A 22,833-nucleotide genomic window follows, 5' to 3' on the forward strand; every position below is an offset into this window, starting at 1 on the left:
ATTAATATATTAATTCATAGAAATATTTATTTATTTATTTATTTTTAAATATTTAATTAAGATTTGTATTTCAATTCCAATATATATTTTTAAAAACCATCCTTTAAATAATTTAAAATTATATTTTAAGAGTGATCCGAGAATAAATAATTAAAAAATTAAAAAAAAATAAAATAAATATAAGTATATATAATATCATGTGACGTATGTTAGGCAGAAATTGTAAATAATTGTATAGAGATTTGAGGAAATAATTAAATCACAGAATAATTAGTTATTAGGAGTTACTTTTAACAATAAATATGTATTTAATTGAAAAAGATGTGTGAAATGGGACGCGAATTAATAGCCTATGATTTTCGATTGAAATTGAAAATACGTATCCAACTCATTTACGACCCCTAAAAATAGGGTTTACGGGTTCATTTCAAAGTTCTCAATCTTTCATAACATTATGTAAATTAGGAAAATGTTGTTGTCACGTTTAGCATAAATGCGCAACAAAATATTGATAAAATGTCGATATCTTAATTATAAAAATAATAAGTTTAAATTAATGAATAAACTTTTTATATTTTTAAGTAAGTTTAAAAATGGGTCCATTCACGTTTGTATGGGTTCTACACATATTCAAGACATAAAATGTTTTTACGAAGTCTAAGACATAGACCCCACTAATGGAGTTACTAATTAAGTATTTTTTAAATACTCAAGCCATGTGCTATTACTCATATTTATTTTAATTAAAAAGAATTTTACTAATTGTTTATAAAATGTTTTAAATAAACTTTTTGTATCATAATAATAACTTTTTAATTTATATTTGGGTGGTTGTATGTTTGGACCTATATAGTTTGGAGGAAAATAAATTATGCATGTATTATGAAGTACGGCTATTTATTGTATTTTAATTAACTCTGGTAACCTGTCACTCATCATTTATGTATTTATGTATTAGCTTATTAATGATAATATTTCGATTTTTCAATCTAATATTTTAAATTTCCCGATTTTATTTTTAATATTTTAAGGATTTAAGTTAAGTTAGAAATTATTAAAATTGTAAAATAATTTTTTATGAGATAGTTTTTTTTATTATTTTTTATTTTTTTATAACGAGATGAATTATATAATTATCGCAATTGATAATTTTTATTATATTAGGAATAAAATTTAAAAGTTTTTAAAAGATTAAAGGATATAATTGAAAATAAAAAAGTTACTATTATTATTGTTACAAGGAAATATTATATTTTGCAAAAAAAAAAAAAAAAAAGGAAATATTTCAATCCATTATCAAATTATAATGGAACGGTGTGGAGATCGAAGGTTATTCTAAATCATGACAGATAGAGATGCTTACCTAACCGAGTTAAGAAAGCCTTTTTCATGGTACAAATTTTTCCAGAAAGAAACATTCTTGAAAATCTGTCTCTAAGCAATATCTGTTTTCTATGGGCTTGGGTCATTATATCAAATATAAAGCTATGTGCCAAGGAGGCTGAGCCATAAAGAGCATGGACACTCAACAGTGTGTCAGTAAGGACACTGAGTCCCAGTCCAATGGAAGGTAGATTTGGGAGATTCCACACCGAAAAATGAACGATAACGTTGGGCACCAAAGGAGTTAGATTGTGAGATCCTACTCTGGTTAGATAAGAAAACGAAACATTTTTGATAAGAACGTGGAAATACAAAAACAAACAAAAAAATATAACATGTGAGTCCCGCATGCCCCAATCCAACCAGTTTTCCATTATATATGAACATAATCCAATCCAAGTTTTGCAGAGCTCCAATGGCTTCCACCGACTTTTCATTAATCCTTTTTGCGTTCTTACCATTTCTTTTCATAATCATCTCTGGAATGTGGAGGGCGAAATTGAGTGGGGTTGTGCCATGGAATTGGCCCATCCTGGGTATGACGCCCACCGTAGTCGGCCATATCCACCGAGCCCATGATCGTATAACCGAAGTCTTACAAGAAGCTGGCTCTACTTTCTTCTTCAAAGGCGTTTGGTTTACAGGTCTCGACTTCTTGATCACCGTCGACCCTTCAAACATCCACCACATTATGAGTGCCAATTTCGAAAGCTACCCAAAAGGCCCTGATTTCAAGTACATTTTCGACGTTTTGGGAGACGGAATTTTCAATTCCGACTCCGATGCTTGGAAAATTCAACGCATAACCGCTCATTCCCTGTTCCGCCATCATAATTTTCTCCAGTTCTTGGAGAAAATTACGGTGCAGAAGGTGAAACAAGGGTTGATTCCAATACTTGAAAGTGTTTGTGAAAATGGGTCGGTGTTGGATTTGCAAGATTTGTTCCAGAGATTCTCGTTCGATTCAACTTGTAAGCTCGTCACTGGCTTCGACCTCAATAGCTTATCTCTTGAATTCCCTCAAGTTCCATTCTCAAAAGCTATGGACGACGTAGAGGAAGTGATTTTTCTCCGCCATGTTTTTCCCAAAAGATTATGGGAATTCCAGAAGAAATTCCAAATTGGACAAGCCAAGAGACTGAAACAAGCTTGGGAAATCATAGATCAAACCATCGCAAAATTGATAGCCGCCAAAAGACAGAGCATGAATCAGCTGAAAAACGAAGACCCAGAAGGGGGAATTGATTTAATGTCATCATACATGAAAAACAGAGAAAATAACGACAAGATGTTAAGAGACACCGTCTTAAATTTCATGATTGCAGGCAGAGACACTGTCAGTTCAGCTTGTTAGATTGAATGGCACGATGACCTATATGGGTCACGACCTCATGTATTTATAGATGCGTATAATGAAGATTACATTCCAAATCTATGATTTGGTAACAAACCATAAAATCATAGATTTGGTAACAAACCCTTCAAATCATAAACTAGTAAATCTTAGACTATTTTAGTATATACAGTTATGATCTATTTTAGGTTTAACACCCCCCCTCAATCTGGACGATGTACTACTAAGTTCAGATTGCGCCTAAAATAGCTAAAAGAAGGAGCTGGCAGTGGCTTTGTCATGATATCGGCGAGCTGATCCTTGGAAGATATGAGTCGAACATCAAGCTGACGAGTCGATACTCGTTCACGAACGAAGTGGTAATCAACCTCAACATGCTTCGTCCGTCGATGAAAGATTGGATTGGCGGATAGGTAGGTGGCACCAATGTTGTCACACCATAGGCTAGGCGCTCGCGCTTGCGAGATCCCGAGCTCACGCAAGAGAACTTGGATCCAAATTAATTCGGCAGTGGCATCAGCAACCGCCTTATATTCGGCTTCCGTACTAGAACGAGAAACTGTCGATTGTTTCCTCGAACTCCAAGAGATAAGATTGCCACCAAAGAAGATCACATAGCCTCCAGTGCTTCGACGATCATCAGGATTCCCAGCCCAATCAGCATCTGAAAAGGCACTCAACAAATCAGTGCTGGACTTTGTAAGACACAAACCCATATCAATAGTGTCATGTAGATAACGGAGAATTCGTTTGACTGCCGCCCAATGTATAGAAGTCGGAGAGGACATGAACTGACACACTCTGTTGACACAGAAGGATATATCAGGACGTGTCAGAGACAAATATTGGAGAGCACCAACGACACTTCGATAGCGAGTAGTATCCTCAGGTGAGAGCTTTTCACCACCATTCAATAACAACTTCTCACTGGGAAGCATAGGTGTGGGCACACCTTTGGAGGTGAGCATATTGGTTCTGGCTAATAAATCTCGAATGTATTTATGTTGTGTCAGAATAAGTCCACTAGAAGTATGGCGGACCTCAATCCCAAGAAAATAACTCAAAATACCAAGATCCTTGACGGCAAAATCATCCTGAAGCTGTGTAAGAAGTTTCTCAGTAGCCGTAGAAGATGAGCTGATGATAATAATATCATCAACGTAGATGAGAATATACATCTGAATGCCCGTTTTGTTAAAAATAAAAAGAGAGACATCAGCCTTTGAAGGTGTAAAATCCAGCTGTAATAGTTTGGAGCTAAGGCGAGAAAACCAGGCACGCGGAGCTTGTTTAAGGCCATAAAGCGACTTATCCAGCTTGCAGAGATAACCAGGGTGTTGAGAATCCACAAATCCAGGGGGCTGCTTCATATAAACATCTTCATTAAGAAGGCCATGAAGAAAAGCATTTTGAATATCAATCTGCCGAATAGCCCAACCACGAGAAATAGCAAGAGATAATAAGAGCCGAATGGTAGTGGGCTTAACAACTGGACTAAAGGTATCATCATAATCGACGTCATACTGCTGTTTAAAACCTTTAGCAACCAGGCGTGCTTTGTAGCGATCAATAGAGCCATCTGGCTTTTGTTTGAGTTTGAAAACCCATTTGCAATCAATAACGTTAAGACCAGCACGAGGAGGAACTAAGTGCCATGTCTTATTTTTTTGAAGTGCCTGAAATTCATCATTCATTGCCTGACGCCAGAGGGGATGCTCCATAGCAGTAATATGTGAAGTAGGTTCAGAGGCAGAAGACCGAGCTACAAGATATGTTACTGTTCCATCTGTACGCACCTTGGGTTTCTTGATATTGTGCTTCAATCGAGTACCATACGGATGAGTAGTAGGTGCAGAATCCACATTTGAGGGGACGGCCGTATCAGCCGTTGCGAGGGGAGCAACCGATGCTACAGCAGTTGGTTGACCAACGGCCGAGGATTCGACCGGGCATTGCGCAATATCATCTGCTGGCGGAGAAGCCGATGCCTCAATCATTGGCGGAACAACCAACGCCGATTCGAATGGCAGCGACGCGGAGGATTGTTGCGGCAATTCCGAAGCTGATGTAGACACCAAATTTTCTGCATCCAAAGAGTTAGTAGGCCCAGACATATGCATGTGATCATTCTCCAAATTAGTACTGCTATTACCCAAATGCAAGGTGCACAAATCAGGGGCATTATGCGTCGACTGCATGATTGGGGAAGAATTAGGTGAGGCTCTCTTGAATGGAAAAACATTTTCATCAAATATGACATCTCTAGACATATAGACACGACCAGAATCGGTGTCAAGACACTTATACCCTTTATGTGAAGAACTGTAGCCTAGAAAGACACATTCCTTTGATCGAAAAGAGAGCTTTTGTTTGTTATAAGGACGAAGATGAGGCCAACAAGCACACCCAAAAATTTTTAATAAGGAGTAATTTGGTGGGGTATGAAAAAGAAGCTCTAAGGGGCATTTTTTATCGATGACACGAGTAGGAAGACGATTGATGAGATATGTGGCTGTAAGAAACGCGTCGTCCCAAAATTTAATAGGTACATGAGCATGAGCTAGAAGGGCTAGGCCAGTTTCAACAATATGACGATGCTTGCGTTCAGCAGACCCATTTTGTTGATGTGTGTGAGGGCACGAAACACGATGACCAATTCCAAGGGAACGAAAAAATGTGTTATGAATTTTCTGATATTCCCCACCCCAATCAGATTGAACCCACTTGATTTTAGTATCTAGGAGGCGCTCAACATGAGCTTGGAATTGCAAAAATATACGAGGAGCTTCTGTACGATCATGCATCAAATAGATCCACGAAAATTTACTGAAATCATCAATGAAACTAATATAATATTTAAAACCCCCAACAGATGGAGGTGCAGGGCCCCAAACATCCGAAAAAATAAGTTCCAAAGGTGACGAAGACCTATGGGAAAAACTAGTATATGGTAATCGATGACTCTTTGCTAACTGACACGCATTACAAACTGACAAAGATGACTCACTAGCACACGAAATATTATTTAGACGCAAAATGGATTTTATTACTTGAGATGAAGGATGTCCAAGACGAGCATGCCATTGGGCGTGAGTAGTAGATCTGCTCACCAAGGCGTGCTTGAGATTATCGACATCGGATGGCTTAATAGGATAAAGACCAGATTCACACCTCCCATTTAGGAGACTTTTCCTCGACTGTCGATCCTTTATAGAAAAATGCCAAGGATGGAATTCAAAAAATACGTCATTATCACGAGAAAATTTATGAACAGAAAGAAGATGTTTGGAAATTTCAGGCACATGCAAAATATTACGCAACGCAAGAGGACGAGTAGCAGTATTAATTAGAGAATGACCAGTATGCAAAACACGCAAACCTGCTCCATTGCCGACTTGAACTTGTTCACCTCCATGATAACGTTCACGCACAGCGAGACGATCCAGGTCACTGGTGATATGGTCCGTAGCGCCTGTGTCGCTGTACCAATTTGGGTCAATCTTGTAAGAGGAAGTAGCCGCCAGTGCCGTAGGAGGAGCAGAAGAAGGTTCATCTTGATAGGACTCATCCATCCTATGCCAGCAGCGGATAGCAGTATGCCCCACTTTGCCGCAGATCTGGCAGGAAGGACGAGCAGAAGGGCCACGACGATCACCAGCAGGACGAGAGGGTGCATAACCTTGAGAACGACCACGACCGCGATCCCTACGCCCACGATTCTTCTGCTGACCACCACGACTAGCATAATTGGCAGAAGATCCAAGATTTAACTGAAGTTCAGCCTGGTGTTGTAGTTGGCGAGCTTCATACGTCATTAGATGTGCAAACACATCATCAAGGGTGAGGGCTTCACTCTTGGTAGTCATTGAGGTGACGAAGGGATCATAGTCAGGGCCAAGACCAGCGAGAAGATACGCGATCACATCATCATCCTGCAAGGCAGAGCCGGCGGCGGCCAGCTCGGTGGCTAGCCCTTTGATCTTGCAAAAATAATTTGCAGCAGATTGATCTCGTTTCTTGGACGTGGCAAGCTCAACACGAATCTGAGTAGTGCGAGCACGAGTTGACGATGAAAACATCCGCTGCAGGGTATCCCACGCCTCCTTGGACGTAGTAGCGGCAACCACATCATGAAGAATCTCCTCAGACATGGAGGAGAGAAGGCCGCTAAGGACTTGTTGATCCTGATCATACCACTGATTATAGGCCGGATTAGAGACCAGCTCAGCACCAGCAGCAGTTGAGGAAGGGATCAGCTTGGCAGGTGCAACATTGGTGCCATCGAGGTAGCCCATAAGCTTCGTACTCCGTAGGTAGGGGAGGAGCTGGGCACGCCATATGATGAAGTTGTTTTTGGTTAGACGAATTGTGACAACATGGTGTAGAGGGATTGGATATTGTTTAAGGCCAAAAGTCGCCATGGTAGTTGAGACGGTGTTGGAGATGGTGGATGGAGAGGAGGAAGAAGACATGGCGAGGAGTTTAAAAAATAAACCTTGGCTCTGATACCATGTTAGATTGAATGGCACGATGACCTATATGGGTCACGACCTCATGTATTTATAGATGCGTATAATGAAGATTACATTCCAAATCTATGATTTGGTAACAAACCATAAAATCATAGATTTGGTAACAAACCCTTCAAATCATAAACTAGTAAATCTTAGACTATTTTAGTATATACAGTTATGATCTATTTTAGGTTTAACACAGCTCTGTCTTGGTTTTTCTTCTGTCTTTCAAACAATCCGACAGTCGAATCAAAGATAAGAGAAGAGCTCGAAACAACGATTCCAACGAGCGAACCTCGTTGTCAATGGCGGATATTCTCGATCGAAAAGTTAGATAAATTAGTATACTTCCATGGGGCATTATGCGAAGCTCTTAGACTATACCCACCAGTGCCACTCCAGCACAAGGTGTGTGTACAGCCGGACATTCTTCCATCAGGGCATCGCATAAACCCCAAAACAAAGATACTATTTTCATTATATGCATTGGGAAGAATGAGCGATGTGTGGGGGAAGGACTGCAATGAGTTCAAGCCAGAGCGATGGATATCAGAAACAGGAAGGATCAAGCACATGCCGTCTTACAAATTCTTGGCGTTCAACGCAGGGCCAAGGACTTGCTTGGGAAAGCAAGTGGCATTCACTGAGCTGAAAATAGTGGCAGCCGCCATTATCCATAACTACGCTATTGTTCAAGAAACAGGGCAGGCGGTTGTTCCAAGTGCTTCCGTTATTCTTCATATGAAGCATGGATTCAAGGTCAGGGTTACAAACAGACGGCGTTAAAGGTTGATTGAATTTTTTGTTGTTTGTGTGACCGTTCAAGTTTCTACTTTTGTTTTTAAATATATTTTTTTTTTTTTTTGTTTATATTTTAAAACTTTGAACTTACCTGTTGAAACCAAATCCACTGTCCGGACTTCCCCTCAATGCTTTTAAAATAGGTCTACTAGTGGAAAGTTTCCACACTTCGTGGTTTGTTCTACTCCGAACCAATGGGTGGGACATCACAAAACAACAAAAGAAATAATAATGGAATTGTCTAGTAACATGTATTAAAGTTCTATATCAACTAGACGAGCGAAAGTACTCGGTTGGTGTCACGTATTTTAATGCTGAAATTGACAAATCAACAAAAAGAATGCTACAATTATTTGAGATAGGAGATTCAAATAAATATATCTATATTTTTAATTTTTTTTTCTTTTTTGAAAAATATTATCCATTATTTTCTCTAAGACATATCTGAGCTAACGTGAGCTGGATCCTTCATCAAATTAAAATTTTAATTAATAATTATATCCATTACTTTGTCCCATTTTCTAATTATATCAATTAATAATGATATTAATTTAAATTCATAATTTCTATAGGTAAATAAATTTAGATTCTTTATTAGCCGTTTATAGCTATTTTCGCATAATTTCATTTAAATCAGCTCAAACCATGCAATTTGATGAAATTAAAAATAAAAAAATTTCTAACAATTTTATTTTTTTAAAAGAGTGAAATGATTAATTATTAATTTAAATATTAAATATAATTTTAATAAACCCCAAGTCCTAAAAAACTATAAATAAATTAAAAAAAAAAAAAAAAAACAAGTATATATATATATATATATATATATATATATGGTGGCTACAGAAGCTTTCTATTTTTCAATTTAATCTTATCCATTCATTCATCAAATAATTTATTGTAAACATTTATGGAACACCTTTAATAAAGAGACAAACAGTCTGTTTCAAAAGAACTTATAGAAACTTATTTGTAAATATGAATGTTCGAAAAGCATGCATTTATGATTCAAAAAAAAAAAAAAGGGAAAAAAAGAGTGAGTTTTTGTTTAAGGAAATGCCATAAGAAATGGTAGACATATAAAACTTTGATTGGTTTTCTAATTGAAAATGGAACCTATTCTAAACATATTTGTCTTAGCTCCTTATTTCGACAATTGTGTGTATATATATATCTACTCTGCCAAGTTTGAGTTGCAGGGCTCCAATGGCTTCCTTAAGCTTTCTATCAATCCTTCTGGCTTTCATACCCTTTGTTTTCGCCCTGGTTGTTCTATCTCTGAAGTGGAACTTCAATGGGCTTCCATGGAATTGGCCTTTCTTCGGAATGACTCCCACTATTCTCTTCCATATCCACCGAGTTCATCATCGTCTAACTCAGATCTTACAACAATCTCCTTCCACTTTCCTTTTCAAAGGTGCTTGGTTTGCTGGTCTTGATTTCTTCTTAACGGCTGACCCTTCAAACATTCACCATATTTTGAGTACTAACTTCGATCGATACCCCAAAGGCCCTGATTTCAAGTACATCTTCGACGTTCTCGGAGATGGGATTTTCAACTCCGACTCTGTTTCATGGAAGACCCAACGTACAACCGCTCATGCTCTGGTTCGTCAAGAGAAGTTTCTTCATTTCTTGGAGAAAATTGCTATGAAGAAAGTGAGGGAAGGGTTGGTTTCAGTTCTTGAAAGTGTTTGTGAAAATGGGTCGGTGTTGGATTTGCAAGATTTGTTTCAGAGATTCTCGTTTGACTCCACTTGTATGTTGGTCACTGGCTTCGACCTCCATAGCTTATCTCTTGAGTTCCCTCAAGTTCCCTTTTCCAAGGCTATGGATGATATCGAGGAAGTGATATTTCTCCGACACTTCATTCCTAAGAAAATTTGGGAATTTCAAAAGAAGCTCCAAATTGGTCATCCCATGAGGCTGCAAGAAGCTTGGGAAATCATAGATCAAACCATCGCAAACTTGATAGCTACCAAAAGGGAAAGCTTGAATCAGCTAAGAGAAGAGAAAGATCAAGAAGGGGTTGATTTGATCACATCATACATGGAAAACAAAGAGAATGACGACAAGATGTTGAGAGACACTGTTTTAAATTTCATGATTGCAGGCCGAGACACTCTAAGTTCAGCTCTCTCTTGGTTTTTCTTCTGTCTTTCAAACAATCCGACAGTCGAAGCGAAGATAAGAGAAGAGCTTGAAACAACGATTCCAACGAGCGAACCTCGTGGTCAATGGCGGATGTTTTCGATTAAAGAGGTAGATAAGTTAGTTTACTTTCATGGGGCCTTATGCGAAACGCTTAGACTTTACCCACCAGTTCCATTTCAACATAAAATCCCTTCACAACCTGACGTTCTTCCATCGGGGCATCACGTGAATCCTAAAACAAAGATAATATTTTCATTATATGCATTGGGAAGAATGAGCGATGTGTGGGGGAAGGATTGCATGGAGTTCAAGCCAGAGAGATGGGTTTCAGAAAAGGGAAGGATCATGCATGTGCCGTCTCACAAGTTCTTGGCGTTCAACGCAGGGCCAAGAACTTGCTTAGGAAAGCAAGTGGCTTTCACTGAGATGAAAATAGTAGCAGCAGCCATGATTCATAACTACGCTATTGTTCAAGAAACAGGGCAGGAGGTTGTTCCAAGTGCTTCCATTATTCTTCATATGAAGCATGGATTCAAGGTCAGGGTTACTAAGAGATGGAGCTGCTGAAGTTATTAAAAGGAAAAGAAATAAATGATGAAGTATCATTAAATGTAACACGTGGTAATGTACTATTATTTCGTCTAACAAATCAGTTAAGATATCAGTATCTCTTATATTTATTGTCGATGGTATGGTGGATTTAATTGTCTAAGATGAAATGAAATGAAAAGAAAAAAAAGCTAGTCCTTAGAGGAAGTTGGAGGGCCACATAGTCCCCAAAATAGAGCCAAAAGCTTCCTCACAAGTTCCCATACTCTTATCCTCCACGAATATCTTATCTTTTAAATCTACTAAACAAATGTCCTATTTTTATTTATTTTTTAAATTGTCATCCCTTGCTTGCGATGAGCTTGGTAGTAACATTGGTAGATCCCCAGGCTATTTTTCAAGGCGGGAACTTCAACAATTTACTTGAAAAATAGTCTTTTGTAAGTATGAGAAGTTTGGTTAGGATCATAATATCCCCTTCATTCGGGTAGATTTGAATCCTAAAAGTGCTTTTCGGTATTTCAAAAGTCAGTCAAACCCAGCACTGAAATTAAGTCTTATGCCATTGGGAGGGGAGAAGAAGATAAATAAGAACAGTATGTATGCATGTAACACCATGAAATAACAGGATAAGATTTTCCATTACAGCATTCTAAATAAAGGGCTTATGATTCTTTTATACATTATAGACAAGGTGAGGAATCTGGCTCCCAATGTGCTATACCTCCTAGGCTTCCTAGTTTCTATTAGCATCTCAGTAATTTCAATAATAACGTTCAATGAGAGTTTAAAAGGTCTCACTCAGTTCCATCTCTTGGAATTCTTTTGTCCTTTTGATTTAGCTTTCGCTTGCTGAAATGACTGAATCTTCTGTTTCTTCCGTGCTTCCTTCTCGGCCTGTAGAATGATCAGAGATGAGGGAAGTAAATTAGCCTTAGCATTCACTGTGAACTGAAACCACCATAATCATATCCATATGTTCTAAAAACGATTTCAGATGGCACTGTGATATCCAGGATTTAAATACCATACACCTTTGTTATAATTCCTATATTACTGTACCTTAGACATCTTGGATTTGGCTTTAAGCTTAGGAGCCTTTCCTTCAAGCTCTGCCTCACGTTCTAGCTCTCTTTCCCTGGCATCCAGATTCTTTTCCAGATAATACTGTTATAAACCACAAAGAGCATCGAGTAAGAACCTACTGACATAATTCATAACTGTACCAACGGCTGCATTTCCACAAAATGCATAATAAGGATCTGGTATAAACAATTTCACGACATGAAGAAGTAATTGATGGAGAAATTCATGTGAAATCTACTATGGATAGAGAAATGGAGGAGAAATTTTGGCAAAAGAGGTTTTGGATGAAATCATTCATATCAATCCCAATGAATGCATTCATATCAATCCCAATGAATGCAATATTTTGGAGGAACGTCGATTTAAGTCTCAAGAGATATTGATTTCACCATGGGGTTCAGATAAAAATCTTTCTTTAATCTCGGGAGCAAATTTTCATAAAATAGATACAGGGCAATTTGAACCCCAAGAACCAAGATCTGGAACACTAAATGATAAAGAAGCGAAGAGTCTAAGCAGCCTTACATTGTAGTCACCCGCATAATCCTGTAAATTGCCGTCTTTAACTTCAATGACTCTATTTACAATTTGCTTTATAAAGTATCGATCATGAGAAACAGTGATGACAGTGCCACGGTATTCATTTATTGCCTCCTGATAAGATATTCAGACAATTGATTATGATGTTTCAAGTGTACGGTCAGTCAGATACACTAATATTAAATTAAAAAAGAAAATGAACCTCGAGCATCTCTTTTGAAGGTATATCCAAGTGATTTGTAGGTTCATCCAACACCAACAACGTTGATGGTTTTACCATGAACTTACAAAATGCAAGGCGTGCCTGTAAAAACAGAGTATAGATATTTAAATTTTGTGCCACACCTAACTCAAATAATACAGGTATACATGCCAAAAGAATAAGTACAAGCACAGGCACAAACTGGCAAAAACTGTGTTTGATTTTCCTACAAGAAAGTTCTTGGACATAGACACAGTAAATATACACTAATAAACTATATTTTCGTGTTCTAAAATGTTTTCATGAAAGACAGGCTCAAAGCACTTGCAGTTCAAATTAATATTTATATGCATCTAACTCTAAGAGCTTCAGCTAATTATTGAGGTAGATATATGTAAGTAACATGTAAAGCCGGTTGCCCCAAAACTATAATCTAGACATCACAATTAGAAACGGGAAAGAGGGCGAAATATAATCATAGAATATATAAATTTTGAGTCTTCACAATGTGCTGAGAAAATAAAATTAATCTCAAGGATAGTAGGTAATTTAAAATTACCTTCTCCCCACCACTCAAAAATGAAACCTTCCTATCGAGCATCTCAGTTTTAAAGTTACAGCGCCCGAGGAGACCTTTTATGTCATCAACTCTCCAGTCTTCAGCAACTTCCTCTACTGTCTCGAGCACTGTCTTATCCAGATCAAGTGCCTCAGCCTGAACAAGAGTACAAACAATTTAATCGGCAATACATTTTCTAAACTATTAATCGGCATAAAAAGGTCTGCCTACAATATTAGATGTAACCATTGAAAATGAGAAACGTGGTAATTATAGATCAATAGGTGTGATGTACGACTAACTGAAGCATACCTGATTTTGTTCAAAATAGTTAGGCAACACGTTGTGCTCCCCAAGCAGAACTTCACCTCCTTTTGGCTTTTCCAAACCCATTATTAATTTTAGTAGTGTACTTTTTCCACATCCATTTGGGCCAAGAATGGCAATCTTCTCACCCCTTTCAATGATAAGGTTTGCTTTACTGAACAACTGCTGCCACACCAAAACCAAAAATTATATATGAATATGAAGAATATTAAATTGAAAAATACCCAATCACCCTGAAGCCTCATTAATATTTATAAAACTTCATTAACTCACCTTATCTTCAAAGCCAAATTCCAAATTTTTTATAGCTACAACAGATCTCCCACTCTGCCCACGCTCAGGGAATCTAATCTTCATTTGTTTCCTTTGAAATGGCTTTTCTACAAGGTCCTCTTCTTGAAGCCTCTCCAATTTCTGTTGTTAAGAAAGAGAGTGAGAGAGAGAACAGTAGAGTGCTGTTAGGAGAATATATAAGGTTGCTGCAAGTAGAATTTGGCCCACCCAGCATAGATATATTAAGACTCCCGCACAGTGGAAGGTGCAAAATTGAAGCAAATGAACTCTTTTTAGTGGTATCTTGAAGAAGAGGAAGAAAGCAAGAAACATGCAGGTTCATTTGAGCAAGTAATAAGCTCATGGAAACTATGCATACATTTAAGAAAGTATGATGAACATGATATGTGATTTTAGGGGACAAAATTTCCAGTTAATTGGCATGCTTCAAGTACATAACGTCTTATATATTTGCGTAAAAGAAGACATGCAGAGCTCATGCAGGAAAGAAGAAATTTGTAGGTTGTTGCAAGAAAGTTTCAGGACAGGGTACCTCAAATGGTGCCTACTAATAATGAACAAGTTGTTAAGAACATAATTTCACCTGATACACATAACCTGTTGGCATGGTTTCTTATCTTATCACATTTATACCTAAAAGTGGAAGATGTTTATGTACCTTTTCAGCTGTGGAAGCACGACCGGAATTTGCACCAGCACCTAGCCGACTTATCAAGTCTTTTGTGTGTTCAATTTCCTTCTGCTGCTTCTCCCACGCTGCATTTTGAGCTTCAATCCATTCAGCCTTTGAAATGACATATTGTGAATAATTTCCCTCATATGTTCTCGATACACCCATATCAGTTTCAACTATTTTTGTACACAGCTGATCCAGAAAAGCTCTGTCATGTGAAATGATAACCATTGGCACATCCTGCTTGTTGAGATAACCCTCAAGCCACTCTATAGTGTCAAGATCAAGATGATTCGTAGGCTCATCCAATAGTAACAAATCAGGCTCCTGCAGAGGAGCATAAGATTATAACTCACTGGGTATATGGCCAAACTTGGACATATCATAACCAACAACAGGTATAAAATAGTGCACTAAATAAGGTGCTTTGTCAATTGGAAAATTTAAACAAACGGTCAACGATAAGCAAGAATTAGTTTTATAATGTTAGATTATGATCTACCATGTGAATATACCTGAAGTAAGATCTTCCCAAGCGACATTCTCATCTGCCATCCCCCACTAAAAGATGCCACCAACCTGTCTGAGTCCTCCTCAGAAAATCCAAGTTCCGGCATCAGCTTACTGACCTTAACATCCACTTCGTCTAGGTCAACTGCTTGTGCTCGCCGCTGAAGCAAATCAAACTCATCCAGTAGCCTACCCATCAACTGCAAATCTTCCACTGCAGTTTCCAAAGCCTTCTGAACCTTCTCCAACCTTGTTGCTATCTCCATTTCCTCTTTGAATGCACTCAAAAACTCCTCCTTCACTGTCCTGCTCAACGAAACCTCAAATTCTTGGCTCAGAAATGCAATTTTCATATTTGCCTTCGCCTTTATCACATTCCCTGAATCAGGCTCTTCGAGACCGGCAATAATCCGCATTTGCGTCGTTTTCCCTGCACCATTTACACCAACCAAACCAACTTTTTCACCTTTTTTAACTTCCCAACTCACGTTCTTCAATACCGTCGCTCCCTTATAGCTCTTACTCACATTTTCAAGCTTCACACCTGACGAAATTCGAGAATCGCCAGCATTTGACTGTTTAAATACACGTTTACCTTCAAATCCATCCGCAGAGTCGCTGGAAAACAAAGATTCAATATCCTCTTTGGTCGAAGTTTCCGCAACCGATGCTTCTACGGCCACTGCTTCCACTCTAGAATTCGCTCTTCTAGGATTGGGCAAACTACTAGCTCTAATACATTTGAAGTTACCTCCAATGGATTGAACAGCCGTTCGATTCGAAACCTGACAAGCCCCAAATACAGTCTTCCGAGAATCCAACAGAGGTGAGCCGGTGAGAAAGCTCGGGCGGAGGTGAAGATGATGAAGCTTGATAGTCAAGTCCATGTCTGAGAAATCAAAGAAACAGCAAGAAATACAGATGAAATAGAAGAAACCGCGGCTCGTGAATCGAAGGAACTCGCAACTCAAAGGAGATTGCGATAAGGAAAGGAAGCGCGAGCTCCTTCAATGGCAAACTGAGAACAGGATTCAGCCCACGGTTCACCAGATATTGGACTTTCATTTTAATTTTTTTTCCATAATTTTTTTTTTTTTAAATAAGGATATTCATTCATATTTCTTTTTCTAAATTTTAATAAATACTAATATAAACTTAATTTATTTCCAAAAAAATATAAAATTAGTACAATATTTTATTAAATATTTTCTTTACCTATCCACTAAATACTTTAATTTCCTATATTCTAATTCTTTATAATACAAAAATCTGATATTTATTAAAAAGATTATTGATAATTGAGATTATTTTTATGGATTAAAATTCCACTTTATAAATAATATTAATTAGAATGTTTTTAAATATAGATGATGAGGATTGCATTTTTGTGGCCCGCGGTAGAGATAAAGCCCAATTCGTCAAATATGAGATTTGTGGTGCCCGTGGCGCTAGGAAGCTTTCCCGTGGTCCACGTCATCCAGTGAAGTTCCGCCACGTGTTACCTTATTCGTGGGTCTCTGCTGTCCACGTATCTTGCTTTACTGACGGCTTGATTTTTTTGTTTCTTTCTTTGATTAGTAATCTTCATATGCATACTATTCCCACCTTGAAACAAACAAAATAAATAAAATTTCAATCTTAGTCTAAATTTGGTTAATAAAAAACATTACTTTAGGTTGAATTTTTAGTTAAAAAATTATTGTGATGAAACCTTCCTATCTTCAATTGAAAATAGGGTAGAATGGGTCGAGTTTGAGTAACAAATGGACTTTGAGATTCTACATTGGTTGGAGAGAAAAATGAGCGTTTTAAAAATATTGAGGGAAAGCTTAAAAGGAAAAACTCAAATATGATAATATCTACTAGCGGTGGCCTTAAGCTGTTACAAATGGTATCAGAGTCAGACATCGGGCGATGACTAATAAGGAGGCTAAGCCTCGAAAGGAGTGGACACAAGGCGGTGTACCAAAAAGGACGTTGAGCTGTAAAGGGGGTGGATTGTGGGGATCCCACATTGATTGGAGAAGGGAATGAATGTTGGCGAGGACGTTGAGCCCCAAATGGGGGTGGATTGTGAAATTCCACATCGGCTAGGAGTGAAAACGAAACATTCTTTATAACGGCGTGGAAAATTTATTATATTACTATTATACTTAAAGTATTATTTTATTAGTTAAATTACAAAATAATACCTCTTCCTTATTTTAAAAAAATAGGAATATTTTTTAAATGAAGGAAAATTAAGAGGTTTTTTTTTTTTTTTGGGTAATACAAGGTAGGAAGAAACGTCGTCGTTCGGGATAAGATCAATGATCCAATCCACGTAAGCCGCGTAAGCGGCATGATAAATGTATATTTTATTCCGTGTGCGGCTAAACATACAACTGTAAAAGCCTGAGAGCCAGCGATGGCCACACTGAAACAGCTCGAGTGGTATAATCGTAATATTGCGCACGCGAGAGCCCCACTATCGTCTATTCAGAGGACCTATAAAGACTCAACACAGGCTTCCACTCTTTTTCTTTTTATTTCTTTTGTGTTCTTGCCCGGTGATTCTTCTTCGCTTCTGCTCTAAGCTTTCACTCGCAATCCTCTTTGCAGAGTACAGAACTCGAACTCTCCTCTTGCAGCTGGAAGCGTCTTCTCGTCCGGCGTTCTTTGCTGTGTTGTGAAGTGAGAATTTGCAGTCGATACCATGGACGATCGGAAGGAGGTCGTTTTTTTCTCTGTTTTTTCGCCTTGCTGCTTGTTTGATTTTCTTGCTCTGTTTTTTTTTTTTTGGATATTTGTTTCCGTTGAGAAGCGTAGGGTTTCGTTGTGTACTTTTCGTTCTTTGCTAGTGATAGAGAGGAAATGCATAAATTTCTTGATCTGAGTTGAAATGTTTAGCGGGACTCTTGAAGAGGTGAGATTGTCGTCTCTTTGGTGTTTGACCTCGCCTAATGAAAACAATCGTAGAAGCATTAGAATTTCGTTATTATTAATAAGTTTTTTTTGGTCAAACTGTGAGTAAAACGTTGCTCTCTTATTCGTTCTTTTGAGCGGAATCATCGCTGTTTTCGTGGCATTTCATCTTGCACATGCACTGGTATTACCATTTTCCTCTTTGAAATTTGAGATTTTCTTTTTCTTTTTCCTTATCTTTCCACCTTTTCCGGTCGAAATTTCTCACATTGCTTTTAAATTTCCGAAACGTAATTTGATTAGTTCTCTAGCTTGGTTGGATTTTGACGTCTTTATTTTGTCACGGGAGAAATTAGCGATACGCTTTTGCTTTTTAACTGTTTATGATTAATTCACGGAGGCAATCATGTTACTTTTTCTAAGCTGGGAAGCAGTCAAACCTGTCAACTTTTTCTTCCATCCTCTTGCCAATTATTTTCCTATGGTTCCATAATTTCAACGCTTTAGCCGATAGGTTTCCTTCAGTTGCTCTTCTATTTCGACCATTGACTTTTTGTTTATTTATTTATATATATTTTAGCATGTTCTGAAGACTGAAAAATAAAATTTCAGAGAAATTGCTGTCACTGACCTTGAAGTGGAAAAACTTATCCAATTAAATACTCTCCACATATAATGAATCGTATAGTTATTTGATTTATAAGAGAAACTTACTTTTTGGCTCGAATAAGATGGAAACTTGGGAATAGATTAAAACAAAGCCTATAATGGTCAGTTTCCTATATGCGCATGTTCTTGTGTGAATACTAATGAAAGACGAGTAATAAATTAGACAAGGTGAGGTTACTGTGCAAATCTCTGATATGGCGTGTGCTAGCTGACAATAAATATGTTAGTTTTAGAAAATTGAAAAGCTTTAGAGTTTTTAATTGATGTTGTTTTAATAATTTAATTCTTAAATGTAACTTACATTCTTGGCTTCAACTTAAAGATACGTTCCTTTTTATTTTCTACAGAAAACTGCTCCATGGCTTTCAGTGCCACAGTTTGGAGATTGGGACCAGAAGGGACAGATGCCTGACTACTCTCTTGATTTCTCAAAAATTAGGGAAAATAGGAAACAGAACAAGAGAGACGTGTCTCGAGCGAGTCTTGGAAATGAAGAGGAGCTCATTGCCTCAGCTGCGCCTCCAACCACAACGAACTCTTTCCCAACTGATAACCATCACCCCTATCATCAGAGTCATCATTCTCCACCAGTAAGATTCTCACTTCTCCTCCCTAGATTTGATATTCGTAACTTTTTGATTGTCTGATAGGGACTTGCATGTTCTTCTAAACAAATACCGTTTGGACAACTCAAGAATTTGTTGGCTTGGGTTGGGTTATATCAATGTGTTGTATGTGCCTGGAAAGTTCTTTATCAAACTTGTGGGTCCATGCTGCCTGCTATTATTTATTAACTTGTGGGCACAACTATTGATTGTGGAAAAATCAATACAAACCTAAAAGTCACAATGTCCATAGGAATACTTTCCGAAAGTGTCATCTAATTTTATGATGAATAGGCCAATGAAAGTTTTAATATTAGATCTCCTACCTAAGTGCTCTAGGATGTGGTAAATGTTAGTTACATATATATATTGAAAAAAGATCTCAGATACCAGTCATATTTTCAGTCTTATATATTTTTTTGAAGATCACAACTCTTCCTATCCATAGGATCGTGGCTTTGAATTTAGTCAACTTGGTTCTTTGTTTAATTTCCAGGGTTAACCATTGGTGTTACTGTTTGAATTACTTAGAGGTTATCTCTTATATTGGTGACGTGAAACGTACATTGATGTCTGCATAGAAACTAGATCAAACAAGCTGCAGTGTTTTAGAAGAGAACTCTCATCTACTATTTGTTAATGTTAATCATGTCCGTAATGTTACATTCTATGCCTTGTTTCAGGGCATAAAATTTAAACAAGAGTGATAAAACTTATGGATGATTGGAAAAAGATAAATAAATTGTTTAAGAAGCTGAATGCATTTTTTCATCGTGTCAGTCCAGTTGAAGGGGAATCTTAGATGATCCATTAGCATACATAAAAAACTAATAAACTTACAGGTCGTGAGTCTTGTGCATCGTTTAGATTTTATGCAGGCAGTGTGTATTGTTCAATTAGAATGAGGTGAGATGTTGACTTAAAGTTATTGGTGGAAACAAGTTTGGGGCGGGGTCCCCTTCACACCTAGCCCACTAGAAAAAATATTAGTTGTGTGCATTCATGTGGTGTATGTTGCCACATCTCTCAAAGATTGAAATCGGGGGAATAAATCCTATCTCATATTAAGGAACGGCCAGAAAGGTTTTCTTTTCTTAATATGGGGAAGGTGAAGAAAAGCACATTTTTCCTACTAAGGACAGATTCTAGCTTATGTCAATGTCGATTTTTGTTTAGTTCTTTTTAGATTAGCTGTAAATGGCGGTTGAGAAATTTTCAGGTGTGTTGGTCTATTATGGTTGACCGACTTCCTGTGATCTTCAGATGTGTAGTCTCACATATAATTTCTTGGTTTAATTGAAGGGGATGATGATTATATTTTGGACGGTCAGCCACAATATGACATTTAACTCAGATAATTTCTGGATCACTCTCAGTATATGCTTCGTATAAGTTTTATTGCATTAAACAAGAACAGTTAACCACAGCACCGCATTAATTGCTTTGGACAAATCAACTTCTAAATCAAATAGATGAGATGCTGGTTGGCTTGCCTAGTCAGATATAGAATGAAAATAATTGAATGCATTTTATGATCCTATTTATTTAATTGTCGGTTGAAGTTATGTTTCAGATTTTAATTAGACTGAGCATTTAGATATTTTACGTGGTTAGAAGTATGCTTTCATGTTAACTTTATCTGCATTACAAATTAGTCAAACTAGTGAATAACTTGGTTCATATTACCCTTCACCAAAAAAAAAAAAAAAAAAAAAAAAAAGAACTCAGTTCATATTATAACGGGTTTCATAGTTTAACCTCTTCTTTGGTCTTGGGTATTGTAATGAATCAATGAATGAAAAAAAAAAAAAAAATGGAGGACTTGATATTGTTGATCCATTCGGAGTTAATGTTTAAGGGTGTAGGGTGCTTGGTTGTCTTAGCTTATTAAGTCTAGGGTTGAAGAACTTCAGTCTATGTTACTGTTGTTTGTGTCTTGACTTTGCAAACGAATGGCTTTGTGAAGTCTGTCTATCTAATGTATATGTTTGGATTGTGCAAAGAAATGAGTTTGTTAATATTGAAGTTCTGTAAGTTATGCTTGGCAGGGTGGTTTTGAGATTTGAGAAAGTTAATTTGAAAATCTATTTGTTTATTTTTGGCACGTAAAAATGTAAAATTTAAATAAATTGCATGAAATTTTTCTTAACATTTTGCTTGATAGGTTAGTGGGTAACATTATCCAGAGTGAAGGAAGTACTTTTGTAGTATCACTGACAGCTAGGGGGAACGTTAGGAATCACGACACTCTGCAATGGTATGATATTATCCACTTTGAGTATAAGCTCTCATGGTTTTGCTCTGGGCTTCCCTAAAATGCCTCATACCAATGGAGATAGTATTCCTCACTTGGTGTGAGACTCACTCCCAATAATTCTCAACAGAGAAGAGTGAGCGTAAGAGGGGAAGGAAGAAGGAAGGTCTTTCCCAATCTGTCTCGGGGTATTTTGTAGTAAAACCATGGATTAGTTCAACGGTATTGAACTTGTATAAAGTTGTAAAATGGGTGGACAAGCTTCCAGCTCAAGAGATTGGGGTTCTTACCAAAATCTGAATATGGAGGTTCAAACTTGTTTGAACAAATGTACTTTCTTTTTAAGTTCTATTTAGGTATGAGATCTTAGCTAAATTGTACAAAATAATTGGACGAGTATGCAAAAGTGTGTCTATTTTTTGGATGATTCTTTACACGTATATTTTTTTCTTTTTTGTTGATTTGCCAGACAAGAAAGAGCATTCTAAGCTGCTTCAACTGCTGCGTGAAAGCTTGAATTGAGTAGTCTTGAAGAGCCCACTTGTAAGTTGAAATGTCATTGTATTTATTATTGCTTTGGTACGATTATCTTCACTGCCCTTTATTTGAATTAGAACAAATGTATTATATGTTTGGATTTTGTAACATGGCTTTGTTCCGGACTGTGGCCGCTACTGTCTCATTAATTCCTCCTTGAATTAAAATAACTTTACAAGTGTCTCAAAAGTGTTCTTTTAAGTCAAAAAAGAAAATATGTTTAAGTACTTAGAAAGTCCTTTCAAATCGTCCATAGATTAATTAAAAAACAAGGTAGGCACAATGTGAATATTAGTATTGGCTTTTGGTGATTTGGCTCGATGCCTTAAACAGGGAGAAAAAAAGTAACGAAAGAAAACTAGCCTCACAAGTCTGCAATAATCGTCACTTACATGTTAGGAAGCTATAGATAAAGTATCTGAGATAACATTCTCTAGTATGAACAGAAAAGTTGATTTAAGACATAAAATGTAAAATTGAAGTGCTTAGTTCTACGATTTTATAGAACAATGCAGGTGAAAATATATGCATGACTTCCAATTGCCATTTAAAAAATATCATTTTTATTCAATATTTGACCAGTTTCTTGTAGGGGTAGTTAATTAATAGTTACAAATTTTATAAGAGGTTCATTTTGTGTTGAATCAACAACTCTACAAAGTATCCTATAAGCCTCCATTTAATTGAGGTTCTGATACCATGTTAGAAATCACGACTTTTCACAATGGTATGATATTGTCCAATTTGAGTGGAAGCTCTCCTGGCTTTGCTTTGAATTTCTTAAAAGGCCTCAAATAAATGGAGATAGTATTACTTACTTATAAACTCATGATCTTCCACTAAATTAACCGGTGTGTGACTCACTCACAATGATCATCGATACTAATTTTGGTATATATTTTGTGCAGTTAGAACTTA

General features: G+C 37.1%; 4 protein-coding genes and 1 non-coding gene across 6 annotated transcripts; 3 read left to right on the plus strand and 2 right to left on the minus strand.

The window, feature by feature from the left end:
- Positions 1-1,746: 1,746 nt before the first annotated feature.
- On the plus strand, positions 1,747-8,406 carry LOC111803153 (alkane hydroxylase MAH1-like). Its single transcript, XM_087127410.1, has 2 exons — positions 1,747-2,732; positions 7,454-8,406. The coding sequence occupies exons 1-2, from the start codon at positions 1,763-1,765 to the stop codon at positions 8,035-8,037; spliced, it is 1,554 nt and encodes a 517-aa protein (XP_086983536.1). The 5' UTR covers positions 1,747-1,762; the 3' UTR covers positions 8,038-8,406.
- Positions 6,539-6,678, minus strand: LOC147790454 (small nucleolar RNA Z247). Its single transcript, XR_015422798.1, has one exon. It is a non-coding gene; the product is annotated as a small nucleolar RNA Z247 (small nucleolar RNA).
- Positions 8,407-9,113: 707 nt separating the features above from the next.
- On the plus strand, positions 9,114-10,863 carry LOC111804006 (alkane hydroxylase MAH1-like). Its single transcript, XM_023688649.2, has one exon. It carries the CDS (start codon positions 9,259-9,261, stop codon positions 10,771-10,773), a length of 1,515 nt encoding a protein of 504 aa, XP_023544417.2. The 5' UTR covers positions 9,114-9,258; the 3' UTR covers positions 10,774-10,863.
- Positions 10,864-11,356: 493 nt separating this feature from the next.
- On the minus strand, positions 11,357-15,991 carry LOC111803793 (ABC transporter F family member 5). Of its 2 annotated transcripts, none has more exons than XM_023688347.2 (9): positions 14,952-15,991; positions 14,422-14,763; positions 13,743-13,883; positions 13,455-13,634; positions 13,143-13,298; positions 12,584-12,685; positions 12,367-12,495; positions 11,818-11,922; positions 11,357-11,652 (listed from the first exon to the last, which is right to left on the minus strand). In XM_023688347.2, the coding sequence occupies exons 1-9, from the start codon at positions 15,831-15,833 to the stop codon at positions 11,557-11,559; spliced, it is 2,133 nt and encodes a 710-aa protein (XP_023544115.2). In that variant the 5' UTR covers positions 15,834-15,991; the 3' UTR covers positions 11,357-11,556. The 2 variants fall into 2 exon arrangements, with proteins under 2 accessions (XP_023544115.2, XP_023544116.2); XM_023688348.2 differs by having other exon boundaries at positions 13,455-13,631; positions 14,952-15,990.
- A 1,467-nt stretch (positions 15,992-17,458) lies between these two features.
- LOC111804467 (sorbin/SH3 domain protein) lies at positions 17,459-22,104 on the plus strand. Its single transcript, XM_023689273.2, has 3 exons — positions 17,459-17,659; positions 18,867-19,109; positions 21,848-22,104. The coding sequence occupies exons 1-3, from the start codon at positions 17,642-17,644 to the stop codon at positions 21,893-21,895; spliced, it is 309 nt and encodes a 102-aa protein (XP_023545041.1). The 5' UTR covers positions 17,459-17,641; the 3' UTR covers positions 21,896-22,104.
- Positions 22,105-22,833: the final 729 nt, after the last annotated feature.

The sequence above is a fragment of the Cucurbita pepo genome, chromosome 10, assembly GCF_057944985.1.
Source record: "Cucurbita pepo subsp. pepo isolate OVF chromosome 10, ASM5794498v1, whole genome shotgun sequence".
Classification (NCBI taxonomy): Eukaryota; Viridiplantae; Streptophyta; class Magnoliopsida; order Cucurbitales; family Cucurbitaceae; genus Cucurbita; species Cucurbita pepo.